This window comes from Urocitellus parryii, chromosome 9, assembly GCF_045843805.1.
Source record: "Urocitellus parryii isolate mUroPar1 chromosome 9, mUroPar1.hap1, whole genome shotgun sequence".
Lineage (NCBI taxonomy): Eukaryota > Metazoa > Chordata > Mammalia > Rodentia > Sciuridae > Urocitellus > Urocitellus parryii.
The window spans coordinates 8,234,480-8,252,803 of record NC_135539.1 but is presented as its reverse complement, the minus strand read 5'-3'; the positions used below and the strand labels follow the sequence as shown (position 1 = coordinate 8,252,803).

At 61.0% G+C, this 18,324-nt stretch overlaps 2 protein-coding genes across 2 annotated transcripts; one reads left to right on the top strand and one right to left on the bottom strand.

Moving 5' to 3' along the window:
- The first annotated feature begins 4,734 nt into the window (after positions 1–4,734).
- Positions 4,735–5,826, top strand: Sstr5 (somatostatin receptor 5). The gene has a single exon (XM_026385644.1). It carries the CDS (start codon positions 4,735–4,737, stop codon positions 5,824–5,826), a length of 1,092 nt encoding a protein of 363 aa, XP_026241429.1.
- A 7,602-nt stretch (positions 5,827–13,428) lies between these two features.
- On the bottom strand, positions 13,429–14,655 carry C1qtnf8 (C1q and TNF related 8). The gene is given in 3 exon segments (XM_026385220.2): positions 13,429–13,569; positions 13,572–14,020; positions 14,445–14,655. Coding segments are annotated over 3 exon segments (801 nt in total).
- Positions 14,656–18,324: the final 3,669 nt, after the last annotated feature.

Sequence of the window (18,324 nt, the reverse complement as noted above, 5' to 3'; positions counted from 1 at the left end):
TCTATTTTACCGTCTCCGAAGGTCTCAGCGCTCTGCACGCAACCCTGGCCTGGGGACCGGCTGCGCACCCAGTGCCTGAGGCGCGCCCAGGCGCCCACGCAACCAGCTCGGGACACTCGCAGGATTCACCTGCCGCTGCCCTGTGTCCCCCTCTGTCTGCTCTCCAGATTGGGCAGCTGCACTCCTTCCTCTCCTCAGCCCCCTCCCCTCGTCGCCCTCAGGCCTCTGCGTTCTGGAGGCCGCCCCTAGTACCCGGGTCAGGGCAGAAGCTACAGGAACCCAGATGGCCCTGCTCTGGGACTGGTGGGAGGGCTCTGAGGCTGGGACTGGTGGGGGTTCAGGAAACGGTATGGAGGCAGTAGGAGCCTAGGGTGCAGGATAGGCGTCTTGTAAGGTGGGGTTGGCCAACTTTGGGCTGGGGAAGGAGGAGGGAGGTGGAGATCCATGTACTCAGCCAAGGGTTCTCAAGCTGCAGTTAAGCTGCAGGTAGAGTATGACCAACTCTGGGGCCCAAGGCCTGATGCAGCATTAAGGTCTGGGGTTCTGGAGGTGCCTCTCACAACTGGGGGACTGGGGTGCACCCCTGCCTGCTGGGAACAGAGCTTCATCTACCCTAGCTGGGCACTTGTGCCCACATGACCTCCAAGTATACCCACTCCTCCAGGAAATCAAGAATACCCTGCAGTGGGGTGCAGACCCTGTCCACCCCAGAACCTGCCAGCTGCCAGGTGTGTGACAGGGCAAGGAGGCTAGGAGCCAGGTCACCCAGAGCCAGTTGTGGTTACCAAGTGTGTTGGAACAGTCCCCAAGCTCTGGGAATAGGGTGGGACCGGAGCCTCCGGGGCAGAGGTGGTCCATACATTAATGATCATGACCCAGTATTGATTCCCCAGGAAAGTAACCATGGAAATTTCCAAAGAAGTGGGCTGGAGGTGGAAGGCAGTCTTGAAATATCTACTGGCCATACAGACCCTTCTGAGCCCTTGAGGGGGGCTGTGCAGCTCTGGCCTGCCTGCTCCCACCTGTTTCTCTTAATGTGAGGAGGATACTGCCCCTGGCCCCAGGCTGCCCTAAAGACAGTGGAGGGGCAGGAGTGGGGTTGCCAATGGTTGCACAGTCAGAGCCTTGCTGGGGGCGGGGGAGGGGGTCCCAACAGAGGAAGCAGAGGTCAGGAAGCTTGTCCTCAGGGAGGGTGGCAGGATTAGGCTGCTGTCTCAGCCAAGATGCAGTCTATGCTTGCTCCTGCTCACAAGAACACTGGTATGCTCTCCCCCTGGTGAGGCAGCGGTCTGGGAGTCCCCTGAGTTGCAGCACTCGTACCTCTCCAAGCTCCAGCTACCTGATGATGCTGGCTATTGCAGACTTTATTGGGGGCTGGCCTGACCATGGCTGCCAGGCCCAGGGGACACAGGTTCTGAGACCCATCCTTGTTCCCAGGCCCTTGTCCCGCCCACCTTCTCCCAGGAGCCTGGGCAGATGCCCTTCCTGATGCTGGGGAGAAGCTGAGCTACCTAGGGTGGCCTGTGGGAACAATGACTGAGCACCAGGCCCTACACCTGGTGTCTTCATGCCTGAGCTTATCTCATGTGTTCAGTAACTTTGCAGTTGGCAGGAGGTGCTGCTCCTGAAGCCAGGGTTCAGAGAAGCAGCCTGGCTTGCTCAGGAGCACACAGCCAGAGTGGGGCAGGTGTGTGGGCCGGGCCTGCTCCTGGTGCCATGAGAGTGGGCCAGCTAAGTAGATCCTCTCCTGGGGGGGGGGCGGGTCTGGGTGCCACAGGCTCCATGGTCACTTCCCTCCTGCTGCATCTGAAAGGGGCCTGGGGCAATTTTTCATAGGTGCCTACTTTTTGAGACTAAAGTTGCTGCTTCTGATTAACGGCCTGTCAGGATGAGCTTCCAAGAGGCTGGAGTAGCATGGGGGCCTGTTTCCTTCTTTCCTGCTATGAAGTATAACTGGAGAGTTGACGTGGTTACCAGCAGCAGAAGTGGAGGCCTGATAGCCTGCTGAGCTCTCCTGGGTTCTGGGCAACTGGGGCACCTGGGAGTGGCTGAGAGCTGCAGACAAGAGGAATTTACTTAAGATCAAACATATGTTCAGGAGTCCAAGGCCTGTGACAGAAAGGACCTGAGCCACCCCCACCAGTGGGCAGCCCACCTTCAGGGCTGCTTGATCATCTCTGCCCTGCTCAGGCCTCAGGGGTATGGGCTAGAAGCCCTTCCTTGGTGTTGTGGGGAGAGGGTGACCACAGCCCATGCACGTCACTCACCTTGCCTCTCATAGGATCTGCTGTCTCCAGACCACAGGCCTCCTAGAGGCCTTCCCACAGCTGTCCATGGGAGCCATAAACATTACTTTAAATGCTCAGCTTTCTTTAGAAATGTGGAGAGGCCCTTGGGGCCAGGCCTTGGGGACAGATAAACAAGCCCCCTTGCTGTCCTCCAGGGCCAGCTTCTAGGGCAGCCTGTATCTGAGGCAGACTCGCTCCTGGCCACATGCAGATGCTGGTTGAAGCAACGGGTACCATGTCCCATGCCCTGACAGCCCTTCAGACCCGAGGACTTGGAGTCCAGCCAGAGGGACTCCCTGACACGGCCTTAAAAAAGCAGTCATTTCCGACAGGCATCTACCTTGACTTTTTGCTAGGTAGGTTTCTGCAACACAAATGTTCACCACACACCTGCAGCCTCACTGACCACCCGGGCAACACAGCCCTGAGCAGTCCTCCCCTTTCTGGCTCCGGGCGCTCCACTAGGAGGACTCCAGGCGCTCCACTAGGAGGACTCCAGGTGGTAGCCTGGTCTCTCAGGTTTGCCCGGCTGCAGCTCCTCTTTGCTGATGGAAGCACGTTGTCCTCCCGTCACTCCTGACACCAGGTGATGCTTTCCTCTTGTCTCCGCCTGGTCTTCTTGAGGGTTCCCTCCTCGTCCTTGATGCTGTGCTGCTCAGTGGCTATGACTTTCCTCTGCTGGTGACACAGCATGTCTGCGGGAGACGCCTCTCTGTTCTTTGCGGCTTCGCCCTGTAGCCCTGGCTGATATTTTAGTCTGCTGTGCTGGGCTCCTTCAGCCCCATTCAGTTCCCCGATTATCTGTTCTACACTCTCCAAACTGGAGCTGATCTGGACTTTGCTGGGCTTGGGTTTTGTTTGTGCATTTAAATGACTGTATTTGTTCATGACAAAGGTCTATTATTTTTAAGAATAGACACTTGTTCATTTTACTTCTTAAAAGTCAAATTTATAGGGACTGGGTACGGTACAGTGCTCACGCTTATAATCCCAGCAACTTGGGGCTGAGGCAGGAAGATCACAAGTTCAAGGCCAGACTGGAAAGAAAGTGAGACCCTGTCTTAAAATAAAAAATAAAAAGGTCTGGGGGTGCTGCTTGGTGGCAGAGCACCCTTGGATTCAATCCCTACCACCTTCCCACCAAGAAAGTCAATTTCCTTGACAATCTTTGTCCAGGCCTTGCTTGAGACCCCTAACACACTGAAGCAGTCTCTCTGCAGCAGGTAACCCCCATGGCCCTGCTGGACCTGAAGTGAGCTCATGGCCCATCTCCCTGCCAACTTTCCAGGCCGACTAGCCAGTGCTGAGCAGCCTGGCCTGCAACCTAGGTGACTGGAGGTGTGGGTGTGGACCCCAGGGTAGAAGGGTGTCCTGTCTTGTCTTCCAGGCTTCATTGCCTATGCCACATCCCTGGTGTCCCCAGCCCTGGCAGTGGTGTGAGCATCCCCTGTCTGAGATAGCATGGGTCACTCAGGACACTGATCGTGGCTAGCAGCCCTGGCTCAGGCCCAGGGGCTCTGTGGGTCCAGAGTGGCTGCCCCTTGGTGCCCTTCCTCCTGGGCAGGCAGCTGCTCCCTCGTGAGCCTCATCTTCCTATGAAAGATGCACCTTGATGTGTGCCTACCCCTGGACTTGCCATGTCGATGTACTCTGTGCCTGTCTCTGCCTCTCCACTGATACCACACGTGCCTGTCCCCACTGGGCTCTGTCCCCCCAGTCCTGCACCCTCCTGGGCTGTGTCCTTGGCCAGCACCTTCTGTACATCTCTCATGTCCACCTGCTTCCATGCTGTTTCCTAGGTCATTTAGCTCTGTGTCACCCTCTCTGGAGTCCACAGGCTGTGGCCACTGTCCAGGTATAGGGACCTCTGGAGCCTTTGCCACTGCACAGCTTCTCAAAACAGGCTGCTGGGAGGTGGACATCATGTGCCAGGGATAGCATTCCCTAGAGCCAGGTGGACACTGGCAGAGCCTCCTGGGGGAGGAAGGCCCAGGCCCTGTGGAGCCCAGCATTGCCCACTCCCAGCAGAGCTGGGCTGAGGTCACTGCATGTCCTGCAGGTCAGCTGGGTGCTGCAGTCCTGCTCTGGAGGCCCCTGACCACCTGGTGCCTTTCCTGTTGTGCTGCCCCTAGGGGTCTAAGAGGCCTCAGGGCCAGTGGAGTGGGAGGTCACAGAGCGGCCACTGTGGCTATCAACAGCCACGTCTGTCTTGGCTCACCAGGACGCCTGTCTACTGACCACATGGCTTTTCCTTCCTCCCTTGTTTTCCAAACAATTTGCTTAATGTGATTTCCAGCCCAGTTGAACATGACTAACAATGTTCACCTGCCACCAGGTGGGCGGGGCAGGGAGGCAGGAGGAAGGAATGCCGTCTGCCCCACTCATCGCACCTGTCCTTCTCTTCTCTAGAGACGGCTTCGGCCAGTACATGGCCTTGGCCCCCACCATGGAGCCCCTGTTCCCAGCCTCCATGCAGGACTGGAATGTGTCGGTCACCCCTGGAGGTGGCCACAACGGGACACAGGGGGGAGCAGCATCCTCGGTGGGTGCCCGGGCAGTGCTTGTGCCCATCCTGTATCTGCTGGTGTGCGTGGTAGGGCTGGGTGGCAACACACTGGTCATCTATGTGGTACTGCGCCACGCCAAGATGAAGACGGTCACCAACGTGTACATCCTCAACCTCGCCGTGGCCGACGTGCTGCTCATGCTGGGGCTGCCCTTCCTGGCCACACAGAACGCAGTCTCCTACTGGCCATTCGGCTCTTTCCTGTGCCGCCTGGTCATGACGCTGGATGGCATCAACCAGTTCACCAGCATCTTCTGCCTGACCGTCATGAGTGTGGACCGCTACCTGGCCGTGGTCCATCCACTGCGCTCTGCCCGGTGGCGCCGCCCGCGGGTGGCCAAACTGGCCAGCGCAGCCGTCTGGGCCTTCTCTCTGCTCATGTCGCTGCCGCTGCTGGTCTTCGCTGACGTCCAGGAGGGATGGGGCACCTGCAACCTCAGCTGGCCGGAGCCAGTGGGACTGTGGGGTGCCGCCTTCATCACCTACACGTCCGTGCTGGGCTTCTTCGGGCCGCTGCTGGTCATCTGCCTCTGCTACCTGCTGATTGTGGTGAAGGTGAAGGCGTCGGGTGTGCGTGTGGGCTCTTCGCGGCGACGGCGGTCGGAGCGCAAGGTGACACGCATGGTGGTGGTGGTGGTGCTGGTGTTCGTGGGCTGCTGGCTGCCTTTCTTCATAGTCAACATCGTCAACCTGGCCTTCACGCTGCCCGAGGAGCCCACCTCCGCCGGCCTCTACTTCTTCGTGGTGGTCCTGTCCTATGCCAACAGCTGCGCCAACCCCCTGCTCTACGGCTTCCTCTCTGACAACTTCCGCCAGAGCTTCCGGAAGGTTCTGTGCCTCCGTGGGGGCTATGGTGCAGAGGATGCAGACACCGTGGAGCCACAGCCGGACAAGAGTGGACGGCCGCAGGAGGTGGCGCTGCCTGTGCGCAGCTGTGAGGCCAATGGGCGCATGCAGACCAGCCGGCTATGAGGCCGCAGCAGTGCCCAGGTCCTGCAGGCTCCCCATTGCCCAGCCCTGGGGCTACAAGATGGATACTCCTCAGTGGCCCTGTGACGATGGGGCTGAATGGGGCCAGGGCAGGTGTGGACATGGCACGATGGGTGCCTCAGTGACCAGCTGGTTGTCGGCCTGTCCTCCCGCTCAGGCCAGGTTCTAGAGAGGAAGAAGGGGTTTGGTCATGCCCCAGGAAGTGCCTGGACATCTCCGCCTCCCATCCTGGCCCCAACCTACATCAGCCATCCAGGCCAGGGAGCAGTTTCTCCAGGAGGCCAGCTGTGGGGAGACACTCCTCCTGACCACTGGTGTGAGCCTGTGCTGGGGCTCTGCCCACTCTTTGTTTGTACCCTTGTCCTTGAGCCCTGAGTCACCTGGTCACAGAGCACAATGCCCTGTATGCTCAGCTCTGGCCTCTGCTCCCCAGATCTCCCGGGGACCAGTGGCCACCCCAGCTCCTTGCTGGCCCTGTAGCTGTGTGGACCTCGGGGAGGCAGGTGCAAAGCCATGTAGGTCTTGGGCAGCCAGCATGAACTGGGATCCCAGAGGATACCCTCTCCTCGGGGCCTCTGTCCACCCACCTGTCCCCCACCACCTCTGTCCAGGGGGGAGAGAGGCACCCTCCCGGGCTCCACAGTGGGATGGAGGAGGGGCACCCACAGGGACAGGGCATGGCCACACTGGCAGGGGTTTAGTCTGAGGGGCCCAGCGGGGGCAGGGAGGTGTCTTTGAGGTCAGGGGCCGCGAGGCAGCACAGTCCTGTCTTTTGCCTGGTTGGGGGCTCAGGAGGCAGCCTGTAGCCATCCATAGGGGCCGCGCTATGTGGGTTAACACAAATGCCAGCAAGCGTGGGTCCCCGAGGAATATGCCCTCTAGGCTGGAACTGCCCAGGTGCAGGGGCCAAGCACCCCTGTGCCAGACCTTGCTGGGATTCCCCCCAGGGGGCACACTGCTTTGGGGCAGCCCTGCCTGGCACTGCGCAGCCCTGCAGGAAGGTGCTGGGCCAGGCTAAGCAGGGCTGGGTAGCACAAAGGCCAGGCTGGTGCTGCTGGGCAGCAGGCACGACCCTCTGCCAGAGGCCAAGCCTGGACACTCATTCTGTGTGCTGAGGGCACTTGTGTTCGAGAACCTGCTCCCTGAATGAATTAGAGAATAAATGTTTGATCCTTCCTCAAAGCAAATATTGTCCCTGAAGCCGTGGGAAGCCAGCAGGACCCAGAGTGTGTTGTAGGTGTGAGGCCCGCAGCCCAGGCGAGGCTGGGATGGGTTGGCCACGCCCAGTTGGGAGTGGGCAGCAGGGTTCACAAAGTGGGGGTCATCGGGGTGCCGAGCTGGGGCTGGCCATCCCTGGCCTCCTGGGATTAGCCACTCTGGGCAGGTGAAGTGTTCTCAATGTGGGTTCCACAGAACTCTGCCTGCTCCCAGGGGCTACAGGCAAAACCCACCCTTGCCAACAGGTCCAGCATCCCAAGGCACGTCCAGGGAAAGATATCCAGGGAGAGACCAAGGCCTGTTTGCTCTGCAGCTCCCACCTCCTGTCAGGCCTCCCCTAGGATTTGGAGAAAAGGTGCTCCTGTTGGAACAGCTTGGGGGAGAGCAGATGGCTCGGAAATCTCTGCCCAGACCAACCTCCCCAGTCGATCTGATCTGACAGAGGCCCTCCCTGGGTGGGGCCAGCAGAATGTCCTGCCCGGAGCCCAGCAGGCCAGCTCCTAGTCACAGAGAAGGGACTACAGGGCCTCTGTGCAGTAAGGCAGGTGCCCCCCCCCCAGAGGACGCTTGGCCCTCCTGGAAGCCTCCTGCCCCATCTTGTCAGTCTGAGGCCCCTGTGAAATTGTAGCATTGTCCAGACACCAGCCTCAGGACCCCTTGTCCCTCTGTCTAACACCCCAGCCCCACAGCCCTGCTGGACCCACATGCTCACCTGGCTGCAGGTGCTCACTTGGCTGCCTTTGCTGATAGTCTTCCCCTCGTTGGGGGCACACCCCCCTCTGGTCAACCTGAGCAGCATAAGCCTTCGCCCTGAGGCCCATCAGGGACAGTGAGCTCCAGGGATGGCCCACTGCTGAACCTGGTTCACATCTCACTAGTGCGGGCCCCTGGCCTGGGAGATCAGAAAGTGTGTGTCCTTGGACAAGCACTGGTGTGCACCTACTGTGTGCCCACTGGGGTTTAGTTGCAGGGAGCGTTGAAGTGCATTCCAGGCAAAGGAAACAGCATGTGTGAAGATCCAGAGGCAAAGGAGCACAGACCCGAGCTCTCCAGCCTGGGGTGGGGTGGCTGGGACAGCACAGACAGCAGGTGATGCCCTGTCCTAGCTTCCGGGAAGGAAGGAGGACAGGAGAGATCAGGAGCACCAAGACTGGAGAGAGAGGGAGCCGATGGAGGGCAGGCCCTCCAGGGAAGGGGCAAGGCGGCCGGCCCAGGCCAGGTATCTGGGGCGGGGAGTGTGGGCTCCCAGGGTGCTGAAGAGGCAGAATCATTGTCCCTGGCATGGCATAGGGCCATGCTGGCTTCCAGTTGGGGCATGAGGGAGAGACAGACCCCAGATGGTGGGCTGAGCCTGTGGGATGTTCTGGGAGGTTCTATGCAGCCCATGGCCCCTGGGACCAGTCCTGACCTGTCTGGGCAAGGTAGGACACCTCAGGGCACCTGTGTAAAAGCCTGAGCTTGGACAGCCCTTGGAGTCCTTGAGCTGCTCCCTGCCCTCCCGTTGACATCTTGAGGTCCCCAGTCTCCACAGATGTGACCGAGGGGCAGAGACACCACAGAGGACACAGAGCCTCCACCATCTGCAGGCTGCGGCCAGTAGGGTGGGGGTGGTGCAGGGCAAACATCCTGGGCGGGAGCGGCAACCTGCTTTATGGGCGCTCTGTCCGCATCGATGGGTTTTATTGGCCACTGGGCTCCAGCGGTTCCCAGAGTGACCTTGCTCAGGAAATCCGGCCTGCGAGGCAGGGACGAGGATGGGGGACAGGAGGTCTCTATTTGCCCAGCAGGGCAGGGTGCAGGTCAGGAAAGGTGGGTGTTGGGGAGCAGCCCCCACAGGCAGAGCAGGCATTCCCCCCCTAGGATGGCAGCCGAGTAAGTCTGGGCTCACAGGACTGGGCAGTGGCTCCTGCCAGCCCACCTACCTCCTCATGTTGGGGGTCCCAGGTGGGTGCTGGGGAGGGCATGTCCCCACCCTGCTGTGGTGTCCTGGGGAAAGTGAGAGCAGCAGGGGTGAGGGTAGGCACTGGGCAGAATAGATGGGGCATAGGTGGCCAGGGGGCTGGGGATGCCATTGCCTCCCATCAAAGAGTCTGCCAAGGTGGGAGTTGGTGGGGCTGTGGGGTCCCAGGAAGCCAGGTAAGGACATCCACTTGTGACTCTCTCCTGCTCGCCTCTGGGGCTCCCTATCCCCATGCTTCCTGAGGCACCTCCCGCATGGAAAGAAGTATCACTCGGGAGCAGTATGAGGAGGTCCTGATCACGGCAGTTGAGTGGTTGGCCCTGGGGCTTTTCCTCCCTGGATGGAGATGGACCGGCCCCCAGGCTCATGCCCTGCTGGGCTCCTATGGGCTGACACCCCTGGTCAGTGCAGGGCAGCGAGAAGGCCAAGATGGGGCCAGCAAATCCAAGAGCATGGCCCCTCCACCCAAGTTCACGAGGTGAGGGTCATGAGCCTGAGCAGGCGGCCAGGAGTGAGGGCATCCCAGAGCTGCCCTATGCTGGCAGGGCTCCTGCTGCTCCCCCACTTGGGCCTGTCCTGCCCTGGCCAAGCCTGTGTTTGTCCCCTTGCTCTGAACAGCCTGAGGGCTCAGGCCCAGGGCCCCTGGAGCCAGGCAGGGGCCCAGGAGAGAGGAGCCTTATCACTTCTCTACCCACATGGCTGTGGCTCTCCTGGAGGATGTGACCTCTCAGGATGGCAGCACAGAGGATTGGCCCTTTTGTGACTGGTTTATGTCACCCAGCACCCTGTCCTCAGGGCCCATCCAAGCAGGTGTCCAGGGTTCCCTTGTGCTTGGGCACCACATTGCCACCTGTGTCCCTCTCATGGGGAAGCTCCCGGTCATTCTCCCAAGCGTCTTGAGGTTGCCACCCAGCCACGGCCTTCCCTCCTTCATTCCTGGTTGGACCAAGGGCTCACAGCTGGCATTCACCATGCTCCTGGCTGTCGCTCTTGCCCTCTCACTGGATGGGAAGTGAGGGTGCTAGTGACAGGTCTCCAGCCTCTTTCTGAGGACCATCCTCAACCTGCCTGGGCTGGCCTGTGCCCCTTGGGCTTTTATCACTTTGAAGAAAATTGAATGTGACTTTCTCATCTTCTTCCATTTCTTGGTCATTTTTAAAAATAAATAACTGCTGTCTCATCCTGGGCCAGGACAGTGACCCTAAGCACATCCCCACAAGTGCATTGAGGCTGGGGGTTAGGTGTCCCACTGCCTCTCTAACCCAGCATATAGGGTTTAACAGATACGCTTCGCCACCGTCAGAGAGACGGGGTCCCCTCGCTGGCCTGTCCACATGATAGCTGTGCTACTGTCAGCAGGTGCCACTGCTCTCGTCCCTCCAGTGGGCAACCTGGCAGCAGGCCTGGCACTGGTCCTACCTGGGCCCTTGTCTGGACTCATCCCTGCCTCCCCGTGTGGTGGTGGGCAATTCCTGGGCTCTGGAGATCAGGAACTCCCTGCAGTGCCTCCTGCAGAGTGGGGCTTTCTGCAGAGAAGGAGGCTGCACGTCCAAGGTGGCTGGTCCAGGGCTGTCCTCCAGAATTCCTGGGTGCCCCCATCCAGAGCCTGGTGTGGATAGGTGTTCTCCTTGCCCTGGCAGACCTTGTCCAAGGCTGCCTTCTCAAGGGGACCCTTGCCCCAGGGCCCCCATAGAGTTCTGGACAGCTGCATTCATGCTGAGTGGGTGGAAGTAGGGAGAGTGGCTACCACATTGGCCCCCGTGTCTGCAGGCTCCTCCAGGCCCAGCACCCAGACCTAGCTCAGCCCCAGGCAAGGTTGCTCAACCTGCACTGGAGGCCCAAACAGAGGCCCTTTGCACCCCACTGCAGGACAGGGAAGTGGAGGCTGCAGAGCAGGGGAGACAGAACGTAGGATGTTTGGAGCCAGCTGGGCTGGAACTGGACCTGGATTTCACCGTGTGGCTCCTGTGAGCACCAATCACACACCCTGGTTCTTCAGAGAGGTCAGGCAACATGCCTGAGGATGCACAGCCAGGACTGGGCTGGGACTTCTCTCCTGGATCCCTTCTGGCCAGGCTGACCCTCAGGATGTAGGGACATGGGTGTCCTGGATGGGCAGGAGGGGAGTTCAGGAGTGGGAGGATGTAGATACCTTGTGTAGATACCTCTTCTCTGTAGGGAAGCCTCTCTGCCGCCACGTACTGCCACACCACTAGCATTCAGGCAGCTCCTTGCTGTGCCTGCCAGTTGCCACCAGCCCAGGTGTGTCCAGCTACTCCAGCCATAAGAGGACACAGGGGCTTCCCACGCCTCAGCATCCCGGGTGGGGCTGGTTCTCTGGGATGGAGTTTCCAGGTGCCAGAGCCTGGCCCCCAGTCCCCACCCTGGCCCTAAGCCCCTCCTGAGCCCTGTCCCCAGAGCCCCCCTGCCTGGCCTCCTCCTTAACTTTCACAAGACCTCTAGACACACCAGGGAAGCCTGGAGGAAGGGCCCCTGGAAGGGCAGGTGGGAAACTGGCTGCTACAGATGGGGAGGGATGGGGGCTGCAGGCTCTAGCCACGGCTGGAAGAAGCCCCCTCCCCCACTGATGAGCTTCTGTGGACAGCAAAGGGGCCAGCCCTTCAGGGCCTGCTGCTGCATGCAGCCCTCGCTCCTGCCTCCGCACTGTTGGGCTGCACTTGTCCTCTCAGCCCTGCCCACCAGGGGCCCTTCCTCTAGGAGGTCGACTCTCAGAACTGCAAGTGCTGGGTGCTTTGCGGGCCCTGGCTGGACCTCAGCTCTCTACCTGTCCTCAGAAGCCAGCCAGAACACTCAGTGTCCCTGTGGAGTGGACATCTCTCTATGAGGATGAGGGGTGCTTCCAAGAGTCGGGCTGGGCCCATCTCACAAGGGAGCAGTGCCCTGTGCCTGGTAGGGCAGCTGCTGCCAACCTTCTGCAGCTCTGCCTCCCTGCCCCGGCTGCCTCTCCTGCCACCTCTGCCCACTGTCCCTGCACCTGGGCCACCAGGTAGGAGGGAAAAAATGACTACTGGCTCTGGCTCCAGCCTTGGTTCAGGGCTGCAGGCCTGTGAGGTAACTGGCGTCTACCCCTCCACTGGCCCCATGGTGACCGGGAGGGCTGCTATTTCCAGCTGTGTCCCCCACACCAGGTCAGGAGAATAGGAGAATCTTCTCCAGGTCATGCTGTGTAAGGGGCAAGTGGGGCCCGACTCCTGGGGTGAGCCCTGGTGGCCAAGGAGGAGCCTGTCCCCTCAGGGCCTCCTGGGCCGAGGTACGAAAGTCCCAGCTGGTTGGGATTCATCTCTTGACCCCAGTCAGAGGCCCTTGGAGGCAGAGAGTGGGGCCAGGGCAAGAGAGGACAAGGGTACTCCTCAGGCCAGGGGCCTTCCAGAATGGACAAGGCCCAAGGGGCCAGCGTCCGTGGAACCTAGCACTAGTGCCTCCCAAGGGGAGAGGGGCTCCTTGGCCACCAGAAGCTGCCTTCTGCCACCTTCCAGACCCTGGCCTGCAGCTTTGTGTGCCTTCCCAGAGTGTCAGCCAGCTCAGCCATTTGGTGATTCTAGACGCTGTTCCTGCCAGTGCCCTGTGGTCTCATTGCCAGAGAACACAGGCTAGGGATGGGGAGAAGGAAGAGCCCCTGAGAAGAGACACAAGGAGGCCCCAGAGAGGAGGAGGTCAGAGCAGGAGAGAGGCCAGAGGGGCCAAGGAAATTAGGAAGGTCATGCGGGGACATGTGGCAGGCAAAGTCTGATTCCAGACCTGGGGGCGGATGGAGGTTCCCAGGACCTAGCCTGGCCAGACCCCAAGGGCAGGAAAGAGAGACACAGCCCACACTCCTTTCCCAAATGGACCCCTATAATTGCTCCCACAGATTTGGCCAAGTCACCTGTGACCTGGGGTTGGCTCCAAGCTCTGCGGCATGGAGTGCCAACTCCCCCCAGCCCAGCCCTCTGCAGACACGGGGGACCCTGGAGACCCAGAAAAGCAGCCCTACAGTGCTCAGTCACATTTCACCCCAAGGGCAAGCCTCCCACCCCTGGCTAGCACCCCTCTCTGCTCGTGCAGCCCTTGACCCCAGGAAGTTTGCTGTCTTTCTTCTGCTGGAATCTGGTCCCTCAAAGACCAGCAATTTCCTGCGACCCCTGGCCTCCCCCAGCCCAGCCCAGCCCCCATTGGTGCCTCTGAACCCCCAACAAAGAGCAAGCCCGTGTGTGGCCCTGGGGCCTGGCATAGCCTTTATGAGCAGATAGAACAGGTCCCACGGTGGCACCCAGCCACCATGGTAGACCAGGCCCATGATATCCCTCTGCCCCCTGTGACTGGGTGTGGCCACTCCATCTGTGGAAGACCTCACAAGGACAGGCCAAGTGCTGAGTTGCTCTCCCCACACACCAGTGCTCAGCCACTCAATCCCTGCACTGGGCAGAGGTCTGGAAGTGAAGGCCACGGGACCATGAGCTAGAGCTCACTAGCCGGCTTGACCTCTTGATATAGAGGTCCCCGGGCTCTCCGTGGATGGCGTTGTCCTGGTCACGGTGGAACATGCGCGCACCCAGACGGTGCTGCTGGCCTCCAGTGGCAGCAGTAGGCTCTGGGCCTGCATGAGGCTGCGCTCGCTGGGTTGTGCATACAGCACGGCCATGGGCCGCTGGTCCAGCATGATGTGCAGGTAGGCCTCCTTGAAGTTCCAGGTGTGCACGTGCAGGCTCAGGAAGTAGATGCCCGGCACCTTGCAGCGGAAGCGGCCCGTGGCCAGGTCGAAGGTGCCGTCCAGGTTGACCAGCTCCATATCAAAGGGCACTGCTTGGAAGTCCTCCACACTGTGCAGTCCCTCACGCCGACCCACAGAGAAGGCCACGTGGGCATGCTGGCACGGGGCACCCGGAAACCCCATCTGCCCCTTCTGGCCTTTGTGGCCCTGCAGGCCGCAGGAGCCCTGGGGACCCTCCTTCCCGCTCCTTCCTGCATGACCTCTGGCCCCTGCCTCACCCTTCTCTCCTGCAGGGAGCAAGCAGGGCCTGGGTCAGCGCGGTCCCCACCTCCCGCCGCCCGCAGGCCCCATTACCATGCCAGGTCCAAGGCTGGGGCTCCAGGCCTCAAGGCCACCCAGGCCATGGCCTCACTTCTCCCCATCCTGAGTTTCCTCATCTGTAAGGGCCCCAATCTGCTTCTCAGGACAGTGAGAAACCACTCGCCAAAGGGGCCGCCGTGCTGAGGCAGCTGCAGAGGAGGGTTTGAGCTGGGTTGTGCAGAGCAAGAGCCGGGAAGTTCCTACCCAGGTCTGAGCTAAGCACAGCCTGCTGTCCAGCCTCAGGACCCTCCCTGCCCCAGAGTCCCAGCACCCACTCAGTCCCCCGGAGCAGCCTGCTTCTTGCTTGTGGGGCAGAGGCTGGGTTCAGGTGGCACCCCTGTGCACACTCACCTTTGAGGATAGAGATGTCAATGGTGGGCCGCACACGGGGCAGCCCCACCCACGGGGCCTGTTCACTCAAAGGGATGTGTGGGCCAGGGGCGGCAGCAGGGGGCCATGGTGGACGGCAGCAGTGCACACAGGGCCTCCTGGACAGGCCCAGGCTAGGCCAGGCCCCTGCAGGCAGCACAAGCACCAGGACCATGAGGGCGGGGGCTGCCATCCTGGTCAGACCTGGGGTGGGGGAGAGTGGCGTCTGAGAAGGAGCCTGCTAGAGCCCCTAGTGTGTCAGGTCAGGGCCTCAGGGCTGCAGTGGGAGCCCAGCCAAGGCCTGAGGGCTGCTCTGCCCAGTGCACCCTGTGGACCCTGCCCTCCCAAGCTGCAGCTCCCCCAATTGCAGCACCCTGACTGCCCAGAGTCCAGGAGCCCAGAGCACCCTGGACCAGGCAGATGGGTGGGGAACAGCTATGGGGGTTACAGCCTGCCCCAGTAGCTTGGGGACCCCTATCTGCTACAACCCACAGTCCGGTTACCTCTCAGCGGCGAGCGCTACCAGCTATAGCCCCGTGAGCTCCCACAGTCCTGCAGCAGTCTGTGAAAGGAGCCTTTCACACTGCCTGGCGCCTGCGGCTTCCCGGGATGGCCAAGACCAACGGGCGGAGGGCAGCTCCACACTGCCCCTGGGCCAGGCGCAGGCAGAGCCCCCTGCCCACTGCCAGGCCTCCCCCAGTCACCTGCCCCAAAGGGCTGCACAGCCTGCCAGGGCTCCAGCTCCTCCTGCCCAACCTAGTGGCCCTCATGAGCAGGGGCCTGGGGTGGCCTGGGCAGGCAGGTTGGTGGGTGGCGCCTCAGGCTGGAGCCTGCTCCCCACAGGAAACCAAGGTTGCTTCCCTGTTTGGGGAGGGATGACTGGAGCAGGCAGAGCATGGGCAGGGTGCTGAAGGCCACGTGTTAGTGTGGGGGGCCCAGGCCATGGCCCCCATGTGCACCAGGCTATCTGGGCCACCAACCCACCTGGTGACACAGAGAGCGTCTGGCCATGGACAGAGGGAGCCCTGGAGAGTAGACTGTGTTCGGGGTCTGTGGTGTCTGCCCCTACTCCTCCATGAAACCCCCAGAAGCCCTGGCACGAGGACAGACGTTTAAGGATAATGACAGTGCCCCTTGGTGCCATGCCCCCCACCCCCAGCAGTGGAGCCTCCCCAGTCAGTGGCAGGTAGGGCTGTGTTCAGTGTTAGCCAAAGATCAATTCCACACAGGGCCCTGGCCCCACAACCTGGGACATGGGACATGGTGACTCCCCAGGGCTGACTCCCCCTGAGCCAGGCTGCCTGCTGGAGAGGCAGCAGGAGTAGCCTGAGAACTGGGGTGGCCCATCCCTGGCTGCTGGTTCTGCTTGGCTGGCCCAGCTCCCCCACCAGCCTGCCCCCTGGCTGTCCACACTGATGACCAGGGAGGAGAGAAGAGCGGGAGGCAGTGGTGGGGGATGGGAGACCCAGCTGTGGGTGTTTGCAGGCTGGAGGGTAGGCAGGGGCTGTCGAAGGCTGGCAAAAGCCAGCGCAGGGCTGCTGGCCTCAGAGGTGACAGCTCACACCCCAGCTTGGCACCCAGCAGGGCCTGGTGGCCCCCTCTGGGGACAGCTGTCTTCACCCACTGTGGGCTGTGGCAACACAGAAGAAGGTGTGAAGATCTGAAGCCCCATGACTGACTCGCCCATCCCACCCTGGCCTGCAGCCCCCCGAGTGGCTCTCTCGCCTGGATTGTAGACGTCAGGAGGCACCATGTCCCCACAGAAGCTGGGTGGGGTGGACAGGGCTTCTCTGTGCTGCCCCAGCATTGCCCTTGGAGTGCTGAAGGTCCTAGGGTTCCCGAACACTGGATCCTTGTCTCTGAGACTTGGGCACCAATGGCAGCTCTGGAGTGGCTGAGAAGGTCACTATCTGGTCAAAATGGTGAACTCCAGCCTCAGAGGACACTGCCAGCCTCAGCCATGTACCAGGGCTCAGGGTCATCTCCCCACCACTGTTCAGTGCTCCCGATACCAGCAGAGCTGCCCCCAATGAGAGATGGACCCTTACCCTGAACTTTGTGGGGCTGGCCAAGGACCCCCCAAGAGCCAGTGGGGATGAAGAACCTCTTCAAGGGGAGAGAAAAAGCCCAGGAAGGGGCCTGGGGCCCCTCAGGTCTGGTGGCCCTCGGGGGCCCAGTCCTCCTGGACCCTGCCTGGGAGAGTGTCTGGGCAGGAGCTAGTGGGCAGCACATGCACCCTGGGGCTCTGCAGGGAGGGGCCATTGCAGGGAGGGTGACTCCGCGGGGGCAGGACAATGAGTCTCAGGACAGAAATAGCCCTAGCTCAGACACGGACACTGTCATCTCCATGACAACTGGAGAGCGTGGCTGGGCGTCATGGTCCCCGAGGTAGACATCCTGCAGTGTTGTGGAAGGGGGTTCTGTGTCCCCGCTGGTTGCCCCCCTGCCCCCACCTGCCAGGATCCTGGGAGGGTGACGCTTTCTTCCTATGGAAATGGGAGCCTGTGTCAGCAGGGAGGGGCCAGATGCCAGGCTCAGTACCCTGACACCTCTGCAGTCAGTACCCCTGTGGGTCTTGGGATTCTCCACTGGCAAGGGGTAGCCAGTGTCCCCAGGAGGACACTTGGACCTACCTAGGCAGCAGGCAGGGCTCAGAGGGTGTCAGTATTACACTATTGGTGCCTAGGAGGTTGGGGGCTCTGTGGCCCATGACCCCCACCCCGGGGTGGCCTGAGTGCAGACAGTTGGTATGGGTTCTGGGGTAACATGCATAGAGTCGGAGTCCACTACAGCTGCCCAAGTCTGGCCATCCCGGGGAAGGACAGACCATGGACTCTGTAGCCAGAGGCCCTAAGGTCGGTCCAGGGCCAGCTCTTTGCTGCCTATGAGAGCAACCATGTGGCCTGGTCAGGGGTGCACAGATAGGGGAATGCAGGCGATTGGAAGGGGGCCGCGATGCCTTGATTTGCCAGGAAGCTATGTCCAGGTATGGCTGGATGATGCTTTGTATGAAGCAAAGCTGACTCTAGTGCACAGGGTCACTAGAGAGCTGGGGGGGGGGGTCAAATCTGTAGCTGGGAGCAGCCCTCCCTCTCCACCCTTGTCCTCCTGGGATCAAGAAAAGCCATGGGGTCCTAGCAGACCCCTGGGTGGCAGAGAGTGTCCCCTGTCCAAGGAGAAGCAAGCTGGGCCCATTATGGGCAGAGGAGCAGCTCAAGGTGGGTACCTGTCCTCCTGGCTACTGTGGAGGCCTGAGTCACCTGGAGCTTCTCTCACCCTCCCTAGGACCCCTGTGTGATCTCTTCAGCAGGAAGGGGATCCACAGAGGGACCTTCTGTGACCAGATGGATTCAGGGATGAGGGGCTGGACAATCCGGGAGTCTAAAGGGCACTCATCAAGAGTAGGAGACCCCAGTGGTCCGGCCAGGCAGCTCCAGGCTGAAGCCCATCCCACTGCCATGTTGCCATCGGCCTCACTGCAAAACCAGGCCCTGGAGATGTGGCTCACCTGCCATGGAGCCCGGGTGTGTGGGGTCAAATGCACACAAACCCTCGGTGGCCCCGGGAGCCTGAGCAGCCGGAACACACAGTGTGACTAGAGTAACTCCTCCTGAGCCACCCCCACCCCAGCATTCGGGGTGAAGAGCTTCACCCAGGAACAGCCCCCACACCCCCACACTCCTCAGCCCAGCAGCCTGCTGCTCTCCCACACCAGGGACGAGGGCCCTGTGTGCTGATGGGCAGGGTGCGCAGAGCAGCTTGAGCCTGCAGGTGATAATGAGGCTGGCAGCAGAGGCCCAGAGGGGCTGTTATCTCCTGAGCCTCTTCGCAGACACTCTGCTGCTAGAGCTGGTGATGATCT